We start from the raw sequence: 23,834 nt of genomic DNA, 5'->3' as shown, positions 1-23,834 counted from the left end.
ACGAGCAATAGGAGGAGGAGAAGCAGGAGAAGGAGGAGCAAGAGGAGGGGGAGCAGGAGGGGCAATAGGAGGAGGAGGAGGAGGAGGAGGAGCAATAGGAGGAGGAGGAGAGGAGGAGCAATAGGAGGAGGAGGAGGAGCAATAGGAGGAGAAGGAGGAGGAGCAATAGGAGGAGAAGGAGGAGGAGGAGCAATAGGAGGAGAGGAGGAGGAGGAGCAATAGGAGGAGGAGGAGGAGGAGCAATAGGAGGAGGAGGAGGAGGAGGAGCACCAGCACCACCACCACACCTACCACAGCTGACGATAGCTTGAGTGACATCGAATGACCATCTGTGATTACTCGTGATTACTCGTGATTACACAGAGGGAATCACGATACTGTGGATTACCTCTTTCTTTCCCTCCCTCCTCAACGACCCGGTGAACAGAGCCTCTTTAAGACGCTTCAAAGGGGTCGACTTGGAGTCGGATTCTAAGCCTTACTTTAGACCTGATGCCTCACACGAACCAGACCCATTGCTCACTCGATCCTCACCCTTGATTCACGATCTATCGCACATCCCCGATAGACAGAGATCTCCCTCATGAAACTATCCAGGGAAAGAACTGCATCAGAAATTAAACATTTGTAAATAAAAGGTACATTAGAATACGACGTAAGGAATAGATTCTTGGGAGATTTGACGAATTGGTCAGCGAGTGTCATTGCTGAGCTCAAGAAACACACCATGGCTGAGCCTCGACTAACAGCAGAGCGCAACAGCCCACTGGAACAGGGAGGTGTCACTACGAGGCCCCAATGTGGCTCCAATATGGCAAAGTCCTGTCCGCAGTACACCCCAGCTGTTCATCCTCATCTAGGGGCTGATCGATGAAGTGGGGTACCCGGCTTAGGCTACGGTATACGTACATATATATAGCATGAATTACATGCCTTTGATTAAAGTATTCAATGACCCTGTGCTGTCTCGGCTATATAGAAAAAAAATAGTATATAGGAATAATTTGATTTTCAATGATAGGATGATATGGCATATAGCGATTCACAGGTAGCAAAGACATGATAGGATATAAATGAACTGAAGAGTTAGAAAATACGATTTCCATATTGAGAATATAATACGAAGACACAGAAGTGAACAATTGGCAGAAAAAACAGACAGAAAAAACATTTTTGAATGAAGAAAATTTAAGACGAGCAACAGATTTTCTTTACATTTCCATGAGTACAACCCGACTGAATAGAAAACGTTGCCCCAATCAACAAACAAATACAAGGAAGCGTTCCAATCAACAAACACAAGAAGCGTTCCAATCAACAAACACAAGAAGCGTTCCAGTCAACAAACACAAGAAGCGTTCCAGTCAACAAACACACGAAGCGTTCCAGTCAACAAACACACGAAGCGTTCCAGTCAACAAACACACGAAGCGTTCCAGTCAACAAACACAAGAAGCGTTCCAGTCAACAAACACAAGAAGCGTTCCAATCAACAAACACAAGAAGCGTTCCAGTCAACAAACACACGAAGCGTTCCAGTCAACAAACACAAGAAGCGTTCCAGTCAACAAACACAAGAAGCGTTCCAATCAACAAACACAAGAAGCGTTCCAGTCAACAAACACACGAAGCGTTCCAGTCAACAAACACAAGAAGCGTTCCAGTCAACAAACACAAGAAGCGTTCCAGTCAACAAACACAAGAAGCGTTCCAGTCAACAAACACACGAAGCGTTCCAGTCAACAAACACACGAAGCGTTCCAGTCAACAAACACAAGAAGCGTTCCAGTCAACAAACACAAGAAGCGTTCCAGTCAACAAACACAAGAAGCGTTCCAGTCAACAAACACAAGAAGCGTTCCAGTCAACAAACACAAGAAGCGTTCCAGTCAACAAACACAAGAAGCGTTCCAGTCAACAAACACAAGAAGCGTTCCAGTCAACAAACACAAGAAGCGTTCCAGTCAACAAACACAAGAAGCGTTCCAGTCAACAAACACAAGAAGCGTTCCAGTCAACAAACACAAGAAGCGTTCCAGTCAACAAACACAAGAAGCGTTCCAGTCAACAAACACAAGAAGCGTTCCAATCAACAAACACAAGAAGCGTTCCAATCAACAAACACAAGAAGCGTTCCAATCAACAAACACAAGAAGCGTTCCAATCAACAAACACAAGAAGCGTTCCAATCAACAAACACAAGAAGCGTTCCAGTCAACAAACACAAGAAGCGTTCCAATCAACAAACACAAGAAGCGTTCCAGTCAACAAACACAAGAAGCGTTCCAATCAACAAACACAAGAAGCGTTCCAATCAACAAACACAAGAAGCGTTCCAATCAACAAACACAAGAAGCGTTCCAATCAACAAACACAAGAAGCGTTCCAATCAACAAACACAAGAAGCGTTCCAATCAACAAACACAAGAAGCGTTCCAATCAACAAACACAAGAAGCGTTCCAGTCAACAAACACAAGAAGCGTTCCAATCAACAAACACAAGAAGCGTTCCAATCAACACAAGAAGCGTTCCAATCAACAAACACAAGAAGCGTTCCAGTAACAAACACAAGAAGCGTTCCAGTCAACAAACACAAGAAGCGTTCCAATCAACAAACACAAGAAGCGTTCCAGTCAACAAACACAAGAAGCGTTCCAATCAACAAACACAAGAAGCGTTCCAATCAACAAACACAAGAAGCGTTCCAATCAACAAACACAAGAAGCGTTCCAATCAACAAACACAAGAAGCGTTCCAATCAACAAACACAAGAAGCGTTCCAATCAACAAACACAAGAAGCGTTCCAATCAACAAACACAAGAAGCGTTCCAGTCAACAAACACAAGAAGCGTTCCAATCAACAAACACAAGAAGCGTTCCAATCAACACAAGAAGCGTTCCAATCAACAAACACAAGAAGCGTTCCAGTAACAAACACAAGAAGCGTTCCAGTCAACAAACACAAGAAGCGTTCCAATCAACAAATTCGAAGAACAATGGAAAATTATAAGAAAAAATACAAGAAAATATAGAAAGAACAGTTTTCGAAGTTATGTGGGCGAGAGGATAGATATATATATATATATATATATATATATATATATATATATATATATATATATATATATATATATATAAAGGGGAGGCAAGGAGAGAAGTTCCAAGCAGGATATTTGTGAAAGAACGAGAAAATGACTGGAGATTCCTGGAAAGGCCTGGATGCCTGGATAGTCTGCAAAGGCTCTGGAAACCGAACGAAAATGTCAGGTGTCCCGTTTTCTTTAGGGTGTGGAAGGAGAGAGAAAGAGGGAGGATAGAACATGGAGGGGACACTGTACGAACCAGAGACATGGGTCTACTACACTCTACGCCCACTGTGGCTGTACAAGATAGATAGATAGATAGATGGCCGCATAGAGAGAGAGTTATATAGTACATATATGAATACACATGTGCATACATAGATAGACTACTTGATAGATAGACTATAGTCATGAGAGAACAAATAATTACGTTAATCATGAGACAAACTCATTTGAAAGCGTGTGATTAAAATTCTTGCTTCAAAATGAGTCTTCAAATATTACTTTAAAGTAAGTGCCGAAGAGCTTCACTTCAAAATATGTTAAACTTTTCACTTCAAAGGATGTCGTCAGAATCCTCTCAAAATAAATAGTCAAATTCTTCACTGCAAAGTATGTCCTCAAAATTCTTCCTACAAATTGTGTCGTCAAAATCTTTACTTCAAGGACAGTCTTCAAAAATTTTTCACTACAAAGAATGTTGACGATAACCTTCCTTCAAAAGTGTACTAAAAAAACCTTCCTTCAAAATGTGTACTAAAAAACCTTCCTTCAAAATGTGTAATAAAAAATCTTCCTTCAAAATGTGTATTCAAAAACCTTCCTTCAAAATGCGTACTCAAAAACCTACCTTCAAAATGTGTACTCAAAAACCTTCCTTCAAAATGTGTACTCAAAACCCTTCTCTCAAAATGTGTATTCAAAAACCTCCCTTCAAAATGTGTACTCATAAACCTTACTTCATAATGTGTACTCATAAACCTTCCTTCAAAATGTGCACTCAAGAACCTTCCTTCAAAATGTGCACTCAAAAACCTTCCTTCAAAATGTGCACTCAAAAACCTCCCTTCAAAATGTGCACTCAAAAACCTCCCTTCAAAATGTGTACTCAAAAACCTCCCTTCAAAATGTGTACTCAAAAAACCTTCCTTCAAAATGTGTACTTAAAAACCGTCTTTCAAAATGTGTACTCAAAAACCTTACTTCAAAATGTGTACTCAAAAACGTTACTTCAAAATGTGTACTCAAAAACATTCCTTCAAAATGTGTACTCAAAAAACCTTCCTTCAAAATGTGTACTCAAAAAACCTTCCTTCAAAATGTGTACTCAAAAAACCTTCCTTCAAAATGTGTACTTAAAAACCGTCCTTCAAAATGTGTACTCAAAAACCTTCCTTCAAAATGTGTACTCAAAAACCTAACTTCAAAATGTGTACTCAAAAACCTTACTTCAAAATGTGCACTCAAAAACCTTACTTCGAAATGTGCACTCAAAAACCTTCCTTCGAAATGTGTACTCAAAAACCTTCCTTCGAAATGTGCACTCAAAAACCTTCCTTCAAAATGTGCACTCAAAAACCTTCCTTCAAAATGTGCACTCAAAAACCTTCCTTCAAAATGTGCACTCAAAAACCTTCCTTCAAAATGTGCACTCAAAAACCTTCCTTCAAAATGTGCACTCAAAAACCTTCCTTCAAAATGTGCACTCAAAAACCTTCCTTCAAAATGTGCACTCAAAAACCTTCCTTCAAAATGTGCACTCAAAAACCTTCCTTCAAAATGTGCACTCAAAAACCTTCCTTCAAAATGTGCACTCAAAAACCTTCCTTCAAAATGTGCACTCAAATACCTTCCTTCAAAATGTGCACTCAAAAACCTTCCTTCAAAATGTGCACTCAAAAACCTTCAAAATGTGTACTCAAAAAACCTTCCTTCAAAATGTGTACTCAAAAAAACTTCCTTCAAAATGTGTACTCAAAAAAACTTCCTTCAAAAGTGTATTCAAAAACCTCCCTTCAAAATGTGTACTCAAAAATCTGTAATACAACGTCATTTAAAATCCTTCTTACAAATTCTCTCGTCAAAATCCTCACGTCCCACGAAATAACGCCATTAAATGCTCATTCCTAAAGGAGAAAAAGGCAAAGAAAATAAAAAAGGATTAATTATTCTTACACTTGACCAGGTCGTGTACGTTACTGGACACGGTTCCTCAGTAAAGCAGACTCAACAAAGTTTACTCAGAGGAAAATAAAGAAATGATATACAGTAAAATGTTCTGTCACAGGTCCCCATTTCTCTCTCCTGGCTCTTACGACGGGGAAGTGGAGGTTTTCTGAAAATAAGGCCAAGAGAAAAATAAGGCCAGGGGGGAAATTTGGCCAGGAGGAAAATAAGGCCAGAGGAGTAATTATGGCCAAGGGGTAAAATAACGCCAGGGGAAAATAAGGCCAGAGGAGTAAATATGGCCAAGGGGGAAATTCAAGTCAGGGGGGAAAATAAGGCCAGGGGAAAGATAAGACCTGGGGAGAAATAAGGCCAAGGGGAAAATAAGACCTGAGGAGAAATAAGGCCAAGGGGAAAATAAGGCCAGATGGGGATAAAAAGGCCAGGGGGAAAATAAGGCCAGGAGGAAAAATAAGGCCAGGTAGGGAAAATAAGGCGTGGGGATAACATTACAAGGATGTGGTAGTAGTGGTTGAGGGAGCGTTAGCAGTGTGGTGGTAATGGTGGTAGAAGCTGGTTGTGTTGTTCTATAATGGTGTTGGTAGCTGGCAGTGTTGTCACATGACACTGACGGTGGCAGCAGGACTTACGATGGTGGCACTGCTGGCAGGCCAGGAACGCTAATGGGAGGGTGAACACGATATGGTGTTTCTGGCGGGGGGTCACCATAATTCTGATGTTAATGAAGGTTGTCATGCCAGCAATGTGGCGTGGTAATGAACTTAAGGTTGTAGTAGTGGTGGTAGTACGAGTACTGGAGATCGTTGTAGTAGTGGTGGCAGGAGTACTGGCGATCGTTGTTGTAGTGGTGGCAGCAGTAAAGACGATCGTGGTAGCAACAGTAGTTGTAGTGGTGGCAGCAGGACTGGTGATCGTGGTATGAACAGTAATGTTAGTAGGTTGTCTAACGCTGTAGTGTTGGTACACTTTCCTTCTTCTATAGGTATTACTTTGGTTTTGGCTCCCGAGAGCGGGCTGCTAGTGTGCCCCCCACCACTAGCTAAACCACGCAATACTCGGCAAGCTGCTGCGTCACATGGCTATTGTGTGGCCATCAGCAACTCATGGGTGGGCCGTTTTGATAACCGCGTCTTTCCCTACACGTCAAAGCTTTGGAACTCTTCTACCTTCTCATGTCTTTCCCAGTAACTCAAGACCTGGCACAGTTCAAAAGACGCGCTTTTCACCTATTCCAAAACTCGTAATACTCTCCCTTGTCTATTTCTTCCCTTTCATATTTCTCTCTACAGTAACAATAATGTTGTAGGCAGCATTGCATTACATATTTGAATATTTTCTTTTCTGCCACACTCACACTCCCTTATCAACTCACTCACCAACCCACCTGAAACTCATCCACCTATACTTGTCCATCAGTCTCATTCGCACACCTCCCATTGGCCCCCCAGTGGAGAGGACCTTTTGACACCCAATCCTCTAATTACTTTTCAACCACCACTTCTCCCCGACCCATATAACTCCCATACACATCGCCCCACCCCACCTGCTCTCCCACAGTAACCTTCTCTCCCATGCGAACCTCATGGCTCTGGCTGGCTCTCTCTCTCTCTCTCTCTCTCTCTCTCTCTCTCTCTCTCTCTCTCTCTCTCTCTCTCTCTCTCTCTCTCTCTCTCAAAGCCAATGTGCGTCCAGTTTCCCCCTACGCAAAGACGGATTCGGTGACCAAGAACGCGAATTCTATAAGCGCCAAGATCTCGCTGCAGGTCCAGTGACAAACGAACGTCCTTCACAGCGAGTAGCATCGAATCACAACGGGGAAAAGCTTTCCAACACCTTGAAGATGAGGTGATCCTAAGATCTGCAGTGACCTTTCTTCCCCTTCCTCCTATGAAATCAAGACGTGATCCTAAGATTTATTTGTAGTACCCTCTTCCTCCACTCTTCCCCCTCCTATGAAATCAAGACTGTGGGAGTCTATGTGGTTTAATGGGGGGTGAGGAGGAGATAAAGGGAAATAGTGGGAGGTCTGCCATATTGACCCGTCACTCTGATACAGCAGTTTTAATCGTAGAACTTCACGCGTTTATTGTCTTTCATATCCCGCCACAGTGGTGCTGGGTGGAGCATTATAACGGTAGCGAATGAACACGATGGCGTCCGTGAGGGCAAGGACGATAAATTCACCGTCCGTGAGGGCAAGGACGGACCAATTCAGCGTCCGTGAGGGCAAGGATGGACCAACTCAGCGTCCGTGAGGGCAAGGACCGACCAATTCAGCGTCCGTGAGGACAAGGACGGACCAATTCACCGTTCGTGAGGGCAAGGACGGACCAATTCACCGTTCGTGAGGGCAAGGACGGACCAATTCAGCAGCGTCCGTGAGGTGCAAGGACGGACCAATTCAGCGTCCGTGAGGTGCAAGGACGGACCAATTCACCGTCCGTGAGGGCAAGGACGGACCAATTCACCGTCCGTGAGGGCAAGGACGGACTAATTCACCGTCCGTGAGGGCAAGGACGGACCAATTCAGCGTCCGTGAGGGCAAGGACGGACCAATTCACCGTCCGTGAGGGCAAGGACGATAAATTCACCGTCCGTGAGGGCAAGGATGGACCAATTCACCGTCCGTGAGGGCAAGGACGGACCAATTCACCGTCCGTGAGGGCAAGGACGATAAATTCACCGTCCGTGAGGGCAAGGACGGACCAATTCAGCGTCCATGAGGGCAAGGACGGACCAATTCACCGTCCGTGAGGGCAAGGACGGACCAATTCACCGTCCGTGAGGGCAAGGACGGACCAATTCACCGTTCGTGAGGGCAAGGACGGACCAATTCACCGTTCGTGAGGGCAAGGACGGACCAATTCACCGTTCGTGAGGGCAAGGACGGACCAATTCACCGTCCGTGAGGGCAAGGACGGACCAATTCAGCGTCCGTGAGGGCAAGGACGGACCAATTCACCGTTCGTGAGGGCAAGGACGGATCAATTCACCGTTCGTGAGGGGTCAAAACAGACAAGGAAGCGTCTGCGAGGCGCATTCGTCTTAACTTGAAAGAGATCTGAAGACGACCTTTAGTGGTGGCAGGAGTACTGGCGATCGTGGTAGTAGTGGTGGCAGGGGTACTGGCGATCGTGGTAGTAGTGGTGGCAGGGGTACTGGCGATCGTGGTAGTAATAGAAGTTGTAGTGGTGGCAGCAGTAAAGAGGGGGGGAAGAAAAGAAACTTTATAAGGTGGTCGTCCATGTTGTTGTGAGCCAGGCATCATGAATGCTACGGGTCATTACACAACAGACCCATACGAGGGGCTGAAGGGGGGCTGGGAGGGGGGGGAGAGAGAGAGAGAGAGAGAGAGAGAGAGAGAGAGAGAGAGAGAGAGAGAGAGAGAGAGAGAGAGAATGTCTTATGACAAGACCAGATTCCACGAGGCCTAATGGGAACACAGCGAGTTCGTTAAAGGAGATTATAAAGTACCAGTTAGGTAGAGGGGGTCTCTCTCTCTCTCTCTTCTCTCTCTCTCTCTCTCTCTCTCTCTCTCTCTCTCTCTCTTCCTTTCTCTCCTACTCCACCACCACCACCTCTTCTTCCTCCTCCTCCTCCTCTTTTTCTTCTTCCTCCTCCTCCTCTTTTTCCTCCTCCTCCTCTTCTTCCTCTTCCTCCTCTTCTTCCTCCTCCTCCTCCTCCTCCTCTTCTTCTTCCTTCTCCTCCTCTTCTTCCTCTTAAACTCCTCCTCCTCTTCTTCGACCTCTTCATCTTCAACTCCTCCTCCTCCTCCTCTCGTTCCTGCAAGCTGGAGGCCCTTCGAACCATGACTCGGTAACTACAACAAGTAGTAGTGTGTGTGTGTGTGTCATCTCCCCTTCTCTGGTTCTCTGTCACTTCGGCGTACGACAACCAGCCACCCACACACACCCACTCCCTCCCTCTCTCTTGCCGACCCAGCTAGTAAGGTCTGTGCCACACACTCCCTCTCCTCCTCTCTACACTCACCACGCGGGGGTAAAGAAGATAAACATGTACAGAATGCTGTCCATAGTTGCGTCACAGATCTTTTCTACTGCTTCTGTGTAACGCATTCCAAGTCCACAGCCAGAGCAACCAGCGACTGACCAGTAAGCACTATGTGGAGTGGTCTGTGGCACTTCACTACGGAACGTAAACACCATGTGGAGTGGTCTGTAGCGCTTCACTACGGAACGTAAATCACTATGTGGGGTGGTCTGTAGCGCTTCACTACGGAACGTAAATCACTATGTGGAGTGGTCTGTGGTGCTTCACTACGGAACGTAAATCACTATGTGGGGTGGTCTGTGGTGCTTCACTACGGAACGTAAACACTATGTGGAGTGGTCTGTGGTGCTTCACTACGGAACGTAAACACTATGTGGAGTGGTCTGTGGCGCTTCACTACGGAACGTAAACACTATGTGGAGTGGTCTGTGGTGCTTCACTACGGAACGTAAGCACTATGTGGAGTGGTCTGTGGCACTTCACTACAGACTAAGCACTATGTGGAGTGGTCTGTGGCACTTCACTACGGAACGTAAACACTATGTGGAGTGGTCTGTGGCACTTCACTACGGAACGTAAACACTATGTGGAGTGGTCTGTGGTGCTTCACTGCGGAATGTAAACACTATGTGGAGTGGTCTGTGGCACTTCACTACGGACCGTAAACACCATGTGGATGGTCTGTGGCACTTCACTACGGAACATAAACACTATGTGGAGTGGTCTGTGGCGCTTCACTACGGAACGTAAACACTATGTGGAGTGGTCTGTGGTGCTTCACAACGGAACGTAAACACTATGTGGAGTGGTCTGTGGTGCTTCACTACGGAACGTAAACACTATGTGGAGTGGTCTGTGGTGCTTCACTACGGAACGTAAACACTATGTGGAGTGGTCTGTGGCGCTTCACGACGGACGGAACGTAAACACTATGTGGAGTGGTCTGTGGTGCTTCACAACGGAACGTAAACACTATGTGGAGTGGTCTGTGGCGCTTCACGACGGACGGAACGTAAACACTATGTGGAGTGGTCTGTGGCGCTTCACGACGGACGGAACGTAAACACTATGTGGAGTGGTCTGTGGTGCTTCACAACGGAACGTAAACACTATGTGGAGTGGTCTGTGGTGCTTCACAACGGAACGTAAACACTATGTGGAGTGGTCTGTGGTGCTTCACAACGGAACGTAAACACTATGTGGAGTGGTCTGTGGTGCTTCAAAAGGGCCAGAATATTATCACATACGACACCTAGTGTGTTGGATGTGTCGTACCGAGAACAAGGGGCGTTCATGTCTGACACCTGCAATCTATTGACCAGTTTCCCAGCCAGCCCCTTACTACACAACACCCCAAGCTTGCCTCTATCACCCAACCCCTAAGCTTGCCTCTATCACCCAACCCCTAAGCTTGCCTCTACCACCCAACCCCCAAGCTTGTCTCTACCACCCAACCCCTAAGCTTGCCTCTACCACCCAACCCCTAAGCTTGCCTCTACCACCCAACCCCTAAGCTTGCCTCTACTACCCAACCCCTAAGCTTGCCTCTACCACCCAACCCCTAAGCTTGCCTCTACCACCCAACCCCTAAGCTTGCCTCTACCACCCAACCCCTAAGCTTGCCTCTACCACCCAACCCCTAAGCTTGCCTCTACCACCCAACCCCTAAGCTTGCCTCTACTACCCAACCCCTAAGCTTGCCTTTACTACCCAACCCCTAAGCTTGCCTCTACCACCCAACCCCTAAGCTTGCCTCTACCGCCCAACCCCTAAGCTTGCCTCTACCACCCAACCCCTAAGCTTGCCTCTACCACCCAACCCCTAAGCTTGCCTCTACCACCCAACCCCTAAGCTTGCCTCTACCACCCAACCCCTAAGCTTGCCTCTACCACCCAACCCCTAAGCTTGCCTCTACCACCCAACCCCTAAGCTTGTCTCTACCACCCAAACCCCAAGCTTGCCTCTACCACCCAACCCCCAAGCTTGCCTCTACCACCCAAACCCCAAGCTTGCCTCTACCACCCAAACCCCTAAGCTTGCCTCTACCACCCAAACCCCTAAGCTTGCCTCTACCACCCAAACCCCTAAGCTTGCCTCTACCACCCAACCCCTAAGCTTGCCTCTACCACCCAACCCCTAAGCTTGCCTCTACCACCCAACCCCTAAGCTTGCCTCTACCACCCAACCCCTAAGCTTGCCTCTACCACCCAACCCCTAAGCTTGCCTCTACCACCCAACCCCTAAGCTTGTCTCTACCACCCAACCCCTAAGCTTGCCTCTACCACCCAAACCCCAAGCTTGTCTCCATCAACCAACCCCTACGCTTGTCTCTACCGCCCAAACCCCAAGCTTGCCTCTACCACCCAACCCCTAAGCTTGCCTCTATCACCCAACCCCTAAGATTGCCTCTACCACCCAACCCCTAAGCTTGCCTCCTTCACCCAAACCCCAACGACCTCTCTTCTACGACCCACATCCCTCACACCCTGACCTTGACCCCTGGCGGTCTCGTGTCGATACAAGACGAGAGAAAACTGGTGTGTGTGTGTGTGTGTGTGTGTGTGTGTGTGTCGATGTGGACGGCCATGGAGGAGGCATGTTGGAGGCCGGGGTTGTTATCAAGTCGCGTGGGTCGTGGTGGGCAGGATATGGTGGTAGTGGGGGAGGCGAGAGAGGGAGGGGGTTTGGTTGGCGCTCGTATTGTTACCCGCTGATGTGATAGGCTCGGCCAGGAAATGGCGTGTGGCAGGTGAAGGTCCCTTTCTGGTTTTCTTTTTTTTTTGGAAGTTATGGCGGTGCAAGGTGAAGGTCACATAGTGTTCAAGGTCTCCTAAGGAAGAAAGGTGATTCTCGACTCTTTTTGAACGTCACACACACACACACACTTTCATTTCCCTACGTCACTCTTCTTCTTCTTCTTCTTCTTCTTCCCATTTTCTCCAGCTGTTCTACTTTCCCTGAGGGTCTAAGGACCTGTTTGTGCAAAAGGAAGGAACCTCTCTCTGCTACGTATTGCAGAGCTTCGCATCTTTCGCATCTTCCCACGTACCCACAGCTCTTGCCACAGTGAGAGGGGGGGCATAGAAACTACCACAGTAAGAGGGAGGCACAGAAACTACCACACTGAGATGGGGCATAGAAACTACCACAGTGAGAGGTGGCACAGAAACTACCACAGTGAGAGGGGGCATAGAAACTACCACAGTGAGAGGGGGCATAGAAACTACCACAGTGAGAGGGGGCATAGAAACTACCACAGTGAAAGGGGGGGCACAGAAACTACCACAGTGACAGGGGGCATAGAAACTACCACAATGAGATGGGACATAGAAACTACCACAGTGACGGAGACATAAAAACCAGTTCTTACCACAGAGAGACACGGGGGCATAGAAACCACAGGTTTCATTCCAACGTAGTGACTGAATATCTGTCTATCATTCTAATGATATGAAAGACAATAGAATAGCAAAGGGAGCGAAGCGACATGAAAAGAGGAACCAATGAGAGAGAATTTCGGGAGAAAATGGAGCAAAGACATTTTGATTCGTCGAGTCCATGGTACGCGAATCCTGTTCATGACAGTCATGCAATATGTACATGTAGTCATGCAGTATACACATGTTCGTAGTAATATCAACACGCCAGGGTGTACAACGCATGATACGAAGTACGCTAAGGAAAATGTCACAGACGTCTTGTCGATAAATAAATAGATATATAGACGGATAGATAGGCAGAAAAAGAAACACATACAGATCGACAGAGGTAAAAAAATGATAGATCGATCGATAGACTGGCTGATAGATCAACAGACCAGACACCCTTACCTCAACTTCCTGTGGCAGAGTCTTCCTCTATAGGGTTCCTGCAGCGCTCAGGTAAGCGGCCAAGTCCACCGAAAGAGGTAAAGCACATTGCTGATTGTATCTGATAAAGAAAAAATGAAATTAAGAAAAAAAATTGGCATAAAAAGTAGTAAAAAGGAAGTCAAACAAAAGAGCCTAGGATCAAGATGGCATGGTAGAGTTCTTAGAAGTCAAACATCAAACCAAGAAAGAGAAAGATTAATTTCTATAAGCGATGGACAAGGAAATATTTAAGGTCATTGAACACGAGGGTACGACAGGAGTGGATTAATCTCAGGCGCATTAATCCCACCAACAAAGTAATCCTAGCGAATGCATGTAAGGTAATTCCGATGGCTTTCTGCATAGCTAGGATTTCCAGTGGGTGTAATCCCACACAGTCTAACCTTTTTTTTTTTTTTTTTTTTTTTTTTATACTTTGTCGCTGTCTCCCGCGTTTGCGAGGTAGCGCAAGGAAACAGACGAAAGAAATGGCCCCCCCCCATACACATGTACATACACACGTCCACACACGCAAATATACATACCTACACAGCTTTCCATGGTTTACCCCAGACGCTTCACATGCCTTGCTTCAATCCACTGACAGCACGTCAACCCCTGTATACCACATGACTCCAATTCACTCTATTTCTTGCCCTCCTTTCACCCTCCTGCATGTTCAGGCCCCGATCACACAGAATCTTTTTCACTCCATCTTTCCACCTCCAATTTGGTCTCCCTCTTCTCCTCGTTCCCTCCACCTCCGACACATATATCCTCTTGGTCAATCTCTCCTCACTCATTCTCTCCATGTGCCCAAACCATTTCAAAACACCCTCTTCTGCTCTCTCAACCACGCTCTTTTTATTTCCACACATCTCTCTTACCCTTACGTTACTTACTCGATCAAACCACCTCACACCACACATTGTCCTCAAACATCTCATTTCCAGCACATCCATCCTCCTGCGCACATCTCTATCCATAGCCCACGCCTCGCAACCATACAACATTGTTGGAACCACTATTCCCTCAAACATACCCATTTTTGCTTTCCGAGATAATGTTCTCGACTTCCACACATTTTTCAAGGCTCCCAAAATTTTCGCCCCCTCCCCCACCCTATGATCCACTTCCGCTTCCATGGTTCCATCCGCTGACAGATCCACTCCCAGATATCTAAAACACTTCACTTCCTCCAGTTTTTCTCCATTCAAACTCACCTCCCAATTGACTTGACCCTCACCCCTACTGTACCTAATAACCTTGCTCTTATTCACATTTACTCTCAACTTTCTTCTTCCACACACTTTACCAAACTCAGTCACCAGCTTCTGCAGTTTCTCACATGAATCAGCCACCAGCGCTGTATCATCAGCGAACAACAACTGACTCACTTCCCAAGCTCTCTCATCCCCAACAGACTTCATACTTGCCCCTCTTTCCAGGACTCTTGCATTTACCTCCCTTACAACCCCATCCATAAACAAATTAAACAACCATGGAGACATCACACACCCCTGCCGCAAACCTACATTCACTGAGAACCAATCACTTTCCTCTCTTCCTACACGTACACATGCCTTACATCCTCGATAAAAACTTTTCACTGCTTCTAACAACTTGCCTCCCACACCATATATTCTTAATACCTTCCACAGAGCATCTCTATCAACTCTATCATATGCCTTCTCCAGATCCATAAATGCTACATACAAATCCATTTGCTTTTCTAAGTATTTCTCACATACATTCTTCAAAGCAAACACCTGATCCACACATCCTCTACCACTTCTGAAACCGCACTGCTCTTCCCCAATCTGATGCTCTGTACATGCCTTCACCCTCTCAATCAATACCCTCCCATATAATTTACCAGGAATACTCAACAAACTTATACCTCTGTAATTTGAGCACTCACTCTTATCCCCTTTGCCTTTGTACAATGGCACTATGCACGCATTCCGCCAATCCTCAGGCACCTCACCATGAGTCATACATACATTAAATAACCTTACCAACCAGTCAACAATACAGTCACCCCCTTTCTTAATAAATTCCACTGCGATACCATCCAAACCTGCTGCCTTGCCGGCTTTCATCTTCCGCAAAGCTTTTACTACCTCTTCTCTGTTTACCAAATCATTTTCCCTAACCCTCTCACTTTGCACACCACCTCGACCAAAACACCCTATATCTGCCACTCTGTCATCAGACACATTCAACAAACCTTCAAAATACTCATTCCATCTCCTTCTCACATCACCGCTACTTGTTATCACCTCCCCATTTACGCCCTTCACTGAAGTTCCCATTTGCTCCCTTGTCTTACGCACCCTATTTACCTCCTTCCAGAACATCTTTTTATTCTCCCTAAAATTTACTGATAGTCTCTCACCCCAACTCTCATTTGCCCTTTTTTTCACCTCTTGCACCTTTCTCTTGACCTCCTGTCTCTTTCTTTTATACTTCTCCCACTCAATTGCATTTTTTCCCTGCAAAAATCGTCCAAATGCCTCTCTCTTCTCTTTCACTAATACTCTTACTTCTTCATCCCACCACTCACTACCCTTTCTAAACAGCCCACCTCCCACTCTTCTCATGCCACAAGCATCTTTTGCGCAATCCATCACTGATTCCCTAAATACATCCCATTCCTCCCCCACTCCCCTTACTTCCATTGTTCTCACCTTTTTCCATTCTGTACACAGTCTCTCCTGGTACTTCCCCACACAGGTCTCCTTCCCAAGCTCACTTACTCTCACCACCTTCTTCACCCCAACATTCACTCCTCTTTTCTGAAAATCCATACTAATCTTCACCTTAGCCTCCACAAGATAATGATCAGACATCCCTCCAGTTGCACCTCTCAGCACATTAACATCCAAAAGTCTCTCTTTCGCACGCCTGTCAATTAACACGTAATCCAATAACCTATGGAGAAGTAATCCATCAGAATGTAATCCAAAACTAAACAGAACGGTTCAAGCCAAAGTAATTCCAAGCACGGAATTACCATGATTAATCACTGATTGAGAAACAAGAGATTTCATAATCTCTCAACGAGTTTAAAGTCAGACAGAACACTTCCATCAAATTACCTCAAGGAATCTATGACACCCACTTACCCCTAAAAACACCCTCCACCTCTCCCCATTATTCACGGCAATCCACACAAATAAATCACTGGTAGATTAATCCCAAGTGAAGTAATTAGAATAATGCCACCAACAGCAATCCTATGCATCATGCTACCCACCAGATTAATCCCAGACCATCCCCATTTAGCCCGGTCGTGCAAACGCTCCACTGATCGTCTCTATCTGAGGCAGCTGTTGTCGTTTAATCGCATAGCGACTACACCATTTGATCTTGTAAACAATGAACTGATGCCAACATGTAACATGACAATGCCAAATGCCTTTCTGATTGTCCCAGTGTCCATATGTTGGGAATTTGGAACGAATTTATTGAAAAATGAAATAGTTTGTTAACCGGTGATGGGAGCCTGTTGCGGGCGCCTTTTGTCCAAGTTTGGAGGGAATAGGAGGAGTTTCAGGCGTATACATACACCCAAAGCCACGGTGATATGGTTCAAATTACATTAGAGAGTCAATGGCGAATGGATCATATTGCCCACGGAATCAACTTGTGTGTTCGTAATCAATTGGAAGGCGAAATTCCCTGGAGATTTTTCAGACTCGTAGCAGTGAATCAGTACGAGTTTTGGGCATTCATCTGAGCACAATAGATGTTTCAAAAACTTTTCCTATCAAACCAAACTTTTCCTTTCCAATATGTCAAACGAGGGGGTGGAGGGTTCTCGTTTGCGAATTCCTGTGCTCTCGAGTCATGTTATTGAGGGGGAAAGATGCAAGTGGTTCCTCATAGTTATGAAGAAGAGCGATTGATGATGGCTGAGGGATTTTTTGGGGTGATGTAGGAGAATTGCGTTCGAGTTAGAAAAAGTGTCTGTACTACTGTAGACTGATGGACGGTTTCATAGAGGGAGGGAGAGGAGAAGGAAGAGAGAAGAGTAGGGAGGGAGAAAAAGGGAGAAGGAAGAAGAGTAGGGAGAGAGAGAGAGAGGAGGAGGGAGGGAAGGGAGAGGAGTAGAGAGAGAGAGAGAGAGAGAGAGAGAGAGAGAGAGAGAGAGAGAGAGAGAGAGAGATGACCTACAGTTTTGCTACGAGGCAAGACTAGCGCGTATCGCTCACTGTGAGTAAAAGCACTGACAGGAATCATCATTGTTTACAATTGTCGTTCTTTTAAGAATATAAAAAATATAAAACCCAGAACTACAAAACTTAGCAGTACCTTCGATACTCTATTTACCTAATGCAACTAAAGGATCGTTTAGAATCTTTAGAATATTGGAACGTCCACTTACCTCCGGCAATGAATATTCGCTAATATACGTCTAAGATACAAATGATGAACCAAGGGGTGGTGTTTTATACACGAGACCCTTAATAGCGTTATCACCCAAGCTCGCCCGCTTAAAGAACCGATAGACAAGGACCAAACTAAGTCTATCTAAGCTTACGTAGGCCAGATGAGAAACACAGAGTACAGTGGGTTATGGTTATGTGATCCTAACTTTCAAGCTACGTAGCTTTAATCTTTTTATGATGGACGTCTAACAGGATCAGCATTATAGAACAATATTATTGATACTTATATGCTATCTGCTGACGCTTTATGTTCCATATCTCCATCTACACGTAGCCATTACATTAGAAAACCTGTAATGAAAAAGAATCATCCGTTTGTTCCTTCCCCCCAACACCTGCATAAAAGAGCGTAGTCGCTGACGCACTGAATATGATGATGCAAACACCTCCAGCGACCTACTGAGCCAGCGAAGCGTAAACTGACGCTCGAGGTTTAGCGACCAGGCGAGACTCGCCTCATAAGGATTATTTGTAACCTCGTACCGCCAGGAAGGGAGGCGTAGATTGTAAGGGAAGAGCGAGAGTATAGCGAAGGGTGTGTGGGGGGGAGATGATAATGGAAGTGCTAGGATAGCTGGGGATAAGATGGGGTTACTATGAGTAATAGGTACGAGGGCCAGGGTGTCTGGAATTGCCCATTTGTTCAGTACACAGGGGTCCTGGGTTCGAGTCTGGCTATAGGAGGTTTGGACGTTCCGTGAAAGTGCGTGTTCTGAAATGGTATCTGCTGGTTGTGTGAGCCTGATGAGGTTTGACAGGTGTAGACCCCGTTGATCACCAATGCGAGACGAAAGGTATTCGTTTACTTAGTACTCATTCCATTAGTACTCACTGCATTAGGTAAATAGAGTATCGAAGGTACTGCTAAGTTTTTGTGTTCTGGGTTTTATCATATTTTATATTCTTAAAAGAACGACAATTGTGCCGTAGCGCTCCCGCCTGGCACGCAGGAATCCTGGGTTCGAGCCTGGATGTTGGAGGTTTGTATATATAATCATACTATTCGCCATTTCCCGCATTAGCGAGGTAGCGCTAAGAACAGAGGACTGGGCCTTTGAGGGAATATCCTCACCTGGCCCCCTTCTCTGTTCCTTTTTTTGGAAAATTAAAAAAAAAACAAGAGGGGAGGATTTCCAGCCCCCCGCTCCCTTCCCTTTTAGTCGCCTTCTACGACACACAGGGAATACGTTGGAAATATTCTTTCTCCCCTATCCCCAGGGATAATATATATATATATATATATATATATATATATATATATATATATATATATATATATATATATATATGATTCCTATTTGACGTTTCCTTCCTGTGTAAGATCTAAATGGGGGAAGAGAGAGAGAGAGAGAGAGAGAGAGAGAGAGAGAGAGAGAGAGAGAGAGAGAGAGAGAGAGAGAGAGAGAGAGAGAGAGAGAGAGAGATTTGGAGCCACTTCACGAAAAGGTATCATATTATACAGAAAGTAATGCTGGATAAAGGTAATGTTAGAAAAGGCATCAGAGAATTTTTTTACACACACACACACACACACACACACACACACACCGTGGCAGAGGCAAGAAAAAAAAAAAGAATAATTAAAGAATTTTGTTGAAGGCTGAAGGGGAAAAATCTTTGAGCATGAACACACGACGCCTTTGATGTTGTCCAGATGATAATTATATATCAAGGATCGATAATACTTAACCAGGTGCAGGCGACACAGAGCAGACCCCCAGCTCTGGTGCAGGCGACACAGAGCAGACCCCCCAGCCCTCCCAGCTCTAGTGCAGGCGAAACAGAGCAGACCCCCCAGCCCTCCCAGCTCTAGTGCAGGCGACACAGAGCAGCCTCCCAGGCCCCCCAGCTCTGGTGCAGGCGACACAGAGCAGCCCTCCCAGCTCTAGTGCAGGCGACACAGAGCAGACCCCCCAGCCCTCCCAGCTCTGGTACAGGCGTCACAGAGCAGACCCCCCCAGCCCCCCCAGCTCTGGTGCAGGCGTCACAGAGCAGACCCCCCAGCCCTCCCAGCTCTGGTGCAGGCGTCACAGAGCAGACCTCCCAGCCCTCCCAGCTCTGGTGCAGGCGTCACAGAGCAGCCCCCAGCACTGGTGCAGGCGTCACAAAGCAGCCTCCCAGCTCTGGTACAGGCGTCACAGAGCAGACCCCCAGCCCTCCCAGCTCTGGTACAGGCGTCACAGAGCAGCCCCCCAGCCCTCTCAGCTCTGGTACAGGCGTCACAGAGCAGACCCCCAGCCCTCTCAGCTCTGGTGCAGGCGTCACAGAGCAGACCCCCAGCCCTCCCAGCTCTGGTGCAGGCGTCACAGAGCAGCCCCCCATCCCTCCCAGCTCTGGTACAGGCGTCACAGAGCAGACCCCCAGCCCTCCCAGCTCTGGTACAGGCGTCACAGAGCAGACCCCCAGCCCTCTCAGCTCTGGTGCAGGCGTCACAGAGCAGACCCCTCAGCCCTCCCAGCTCTGGTGCAGGCGTCACAGAGCAGCCCCCCCGGCCCCCCCAGCTCTAGTGCAGGCGACACAGAGCAGACCCCCCACCCTCCCAGCTCTGGTGCAGGCGACACAGAGCAGCCTCCCAGCCCCCCCAGCTCTGGTGCAGGCGTCACAGAGCAGCCTCCCAGCCCCCCAGCTCTAGTGCAGGCGTCACAGAGCAGACCCCCTCCCCCAGCTCTGGTGCAGGCGTCACAAAGCAGCCTCCCAGCCCTCCCAGCTCTGGTGTAGGCGTCACAGAGCAGACCCCAGCCCTCCCAGCTCTAGTGCAGGCGTCACAGAGCAGACCCCCCAGCCGTCCCAGCTCTGGTGCAGGCGTCACAGAGCAGACCCCCCCAGCCCTCCCAGCTCTGGTGCAGGCGTCACAGAGCAGACCCCCCAGCCCTCCCAGCTCTGGTGCAGGCGTCACAGAGCAGACCCCCCAGCCCTCCCAGCTCTAGTGCAGGCGTCACAGAGCAGACCCCCCAGCCCTCCCAGCTCTGGTGCAGGCGTCACAGAGCAGACCCCCCAGCCCTCCTAGCTCTGGTGCAGGCATCACAAAGCAGCCCCCCCAGCCCTCCCAGCTCTGGTGCAGGCATCACAAAGCAGCCCCCAGCCCCAGCACTAGTGCAGGCGTCACAGAGCAGCCCCCAGCCCCTTAGCTCTGGTGCAGGCGTCACAGAGCAGCCCTCCCAGCTCTGGTGCAGGCGTCACAGAGCAGCCCTCCTTCCCTCAGCTCTGGTGCAGGCGACACGGAGCAGCCCCCAGCCCCAGCACTAGTGCAGGCGTCACAGAGCAGCCCCCAGCCCCTTAGCTCTGGTGCAGGCGTCACAGAGCAGACCCCCCAGCCCTCCCAGCTCTGGTGCAGGCGTCACAGAGCAGCCCCCGGCCCTCCCAGCTCTGGTGCAGGCGTCACAGAGCAGCTCCCAGCCCCTCATCTCTGGTGCAGGCGTCACAGAGCAGCCCCCCCAGCCCTCCAAGCTCTGGTGCAGGCGTCACAGAGCAGCCCCCAGCCCCAGCTCTCTTACAGGGCGTCACAACTCATACTAGCGTAACAGACTGACCAACTCCTGTTCAGGCGTCACGAAGTCTGGTTCATCTTCCTTTGATCATAGACAAATATCTCACAAGCATTCATCTCCTACCATAATGTTTCATTACTCGTACCTTCCACGACAATGAAGACCACTTCCAAAAATCTTCGTCTGTCTAGATATTCCCGAAAAATAACGATTAATACGATCGTAGAAAAATAACGATTAATACGATCGTAGAAAAATAACGATTAATACGATCGTAGAAAAATAACGATTAATACGATCGTAGAAAAATAACGATTAATACGATCGTAGAAAAATAACGATCAAATCGATCGTAGAAAAATAACGATTAATACGATCGTAGAAAAATAACGATTAATACGGTCGTAGAAAAATAACGATCAATACGATCGTAGAAAAATAACGATTAATACGGTCGTAGAAAAATAACGATTAATACGGTCGTAGAAAAATAACGATTAATACGATCGTAGAAAAATAACGATTAATACGATCGTAGAAAAATAACGATCAATACGATCGTAGAAAAATAACGATTAATACGATCGTATCATAATCGACCCAGTTCAAATGATTCTTCACTGGTGTTATCAAATCTTGAAACGTTGTGGTGGAAGTTGTAATAATCATATTCAACGTTAATTACCTCGTCTTAATGAGTTGGAAATGACATACCTTGTTCCACGTTCTAAGCAGACCAAAGTGAAGTTCATCCCTTACCTGAACTACATTTAAACATGTCCTCCAGTCCATATATATATATATATATATATATATATATATATATATATATATATATATATATATATATATATATATATATATTATATACCAACAAAGTGCACATGAACGCGCATTTTCAACAGCCAGGATCGAACCCGGGACCCCAGTGTGACCGGCGGGAGCATTACCGCTAAGCTAAGATCGCAATCATAACTTAGCGGTAGCGCTCCCGCCTGACACGCAGGGGTCCCAGGTTCGATCCTGGCTGTTTTTTTTTTTTTTTTCTTTTTTTAATTTTCCAAAAGAAGGAACAGAGAAGAGGTCCAGGTGAGGATATTCCCTCAAAGGCCCAGTCCTCTGTTCTTAACGCTACCTCGCTATCGCGGGAAATAGCGAATAGTATGAAAAAAAAAAAAAAAAATATATATATATATATATATATATATATATATATATATATATAATTATATATATACATATACTACACGCACAGACTTTCCATTTGGATTACAAAACCATATGATACCGAAATACGTCAAACACAGTTCATGATGTGAACCTAACCATGTCATGATCAAAAACTCTCTTATACAACACTAACCTGATAAATAACTTAAGGAAATAACGATAAACTAACATACTAAAACTCCCCACACCTGAGACAGGTCCAGAAGACCCGTGATATATGTTAGAAATATGTTAGAAAACCATATTAAGTTAATGTACCTGCCCACTCTTCCATAACCCCTCCTGGTCTGTGTTTATGAATGGCAAATCCTTTACCTTGTCTGTTTTGACAGAAGGTTGTTAATTAGCCTGGCTGGAAGAAGAGGGGGAGGTGACAGTCACATCACCCCCCATCACCCCTCACTTCCTCCATCATCACCACCACTCTCATCTCTCTGGGTGAGGGGGTTTACGCCCTTGTGGTGAGGTTGAGTGAGCTCGACCCCCACGGGGCCAACTTTAGCCCCAGGACCCGTGGGGCCCCCCCAACCCCGGGCGCAAAAGCTGAATAGAATCGCCTTGCCTCAGCTTGAAGAAAAGTCCCAAAAGAGAAGCTTTAGCTTTCGACCCGTGGGGTCTCGCAAAAGCTGGACGAATTCGTCTAGCGTCAGTCAAAATAATTTTCACAGCACTTACCAGCTTCAGTTGATATACCGGCTTCAGTTGATATAATAGATAGATAAATAGATAGATAGATAGGGATACAAAAAAGAAAATAGGATAACTATAAAACATATATAGAGAGGACAGAATTTATTCCTATTTGCTTCCTTGTGTAATTGAACTTCTGTACTAATGAACTGTATTTTTCATATGTAATTTGCCTAATGACTTTCGTTTGCTTTTTGTATTTCCATTAGCTCGGGCTGCTCCTGTGACCAACTTAACTGTTCCTCGAAGCATCTAACAGAATAACTAATTGCCCATCAGGCAGTTGGGTCTCTGATTCGCTAATCACTTCAGTGAAACTCGCGAGCAAGGATTCCACACAATGATGGAAATGAAGATTGATTTGAGTATTTCTCTGTCCCCTTGAGCACGAGGGTACGACCCTTGAGCACGAGGGTACGACCCTTGAGCACGAGGGTACGACCCTTGAGCACGACGGTACGACCCATGAGCACGACGGTATGACCCATGAGCACGACGGTGCGACCCTTGAGCACGAGGGTATGATCCTTGAGCACGACGGTACGACCCATGAGCACGACGGTGCGACCCTTGAGCACGACGGTACGACCCTTGAGCACGAGGGTACGACCCTTGAGCACGACGGTGCGACCCTTGAGCACGACGGTATGATCCTTGAGCACGACGGTACGACCCTTGAGCACGACGGTATGACCCTTGAGCACGAGGGTACGACCCTTGAGCACGACGGTATGATCCTTGAGCACGACGGTACGACCCTTGAGCACGACGGTATGACCCTTGAGCACGAGGGTACGACCCTTGAGCACGATGGTACGACCCTTGAGCACGACGGTAT

At 46.7% G+C, this 23,834-nt stretch overlaps 1 protein-coding gene across 4 annotated transcripts in view; it reads right to left on the bottom strand.

Annotated features, from left to right (window-relative positions):
* Nucleotides 1-23,834, bottom strand: part of LOC139760254 (uncharacterized) — a 198,378-nt gene that overhangs the window by 29,468 nt on the left and 145,076 nt on the right. For all 4 annotated transcript variants that reach the window (XM_071683184.1, XM_071683182.1, XM_071683186.1 and 1 more), the window contains one exon: nucleotides 13,114-13,213. In XM_071683184.1, the coding sequence (XP_071539285.1) occupies nucleotides 13,115-13,213 (99 nt within the window). In that variant the 3' untranslated portion in view covers nucleotide 13,114. The remainder of the gene's footprint in view (nucleotides 1-13,113; nucleotides 13,214-23,834) is intronic.

This window comes from Panulirus ornatus, chromosome 36, assembly GCF_036320965.1.
Source record: "Panulirus ornatus isolate Po-2019 chromosome 36, ASM3632096v1, whole genome shotgun sequence".
NCBI lineage: Eukaryota > Metazoa > Arthropoda > Malacostraca > Decapoda > Palinuridae > Panulirus > Panulirus ornatus.
This window is presented reverse-complemented; position numbering and strand designations above follow the sequence as displayed.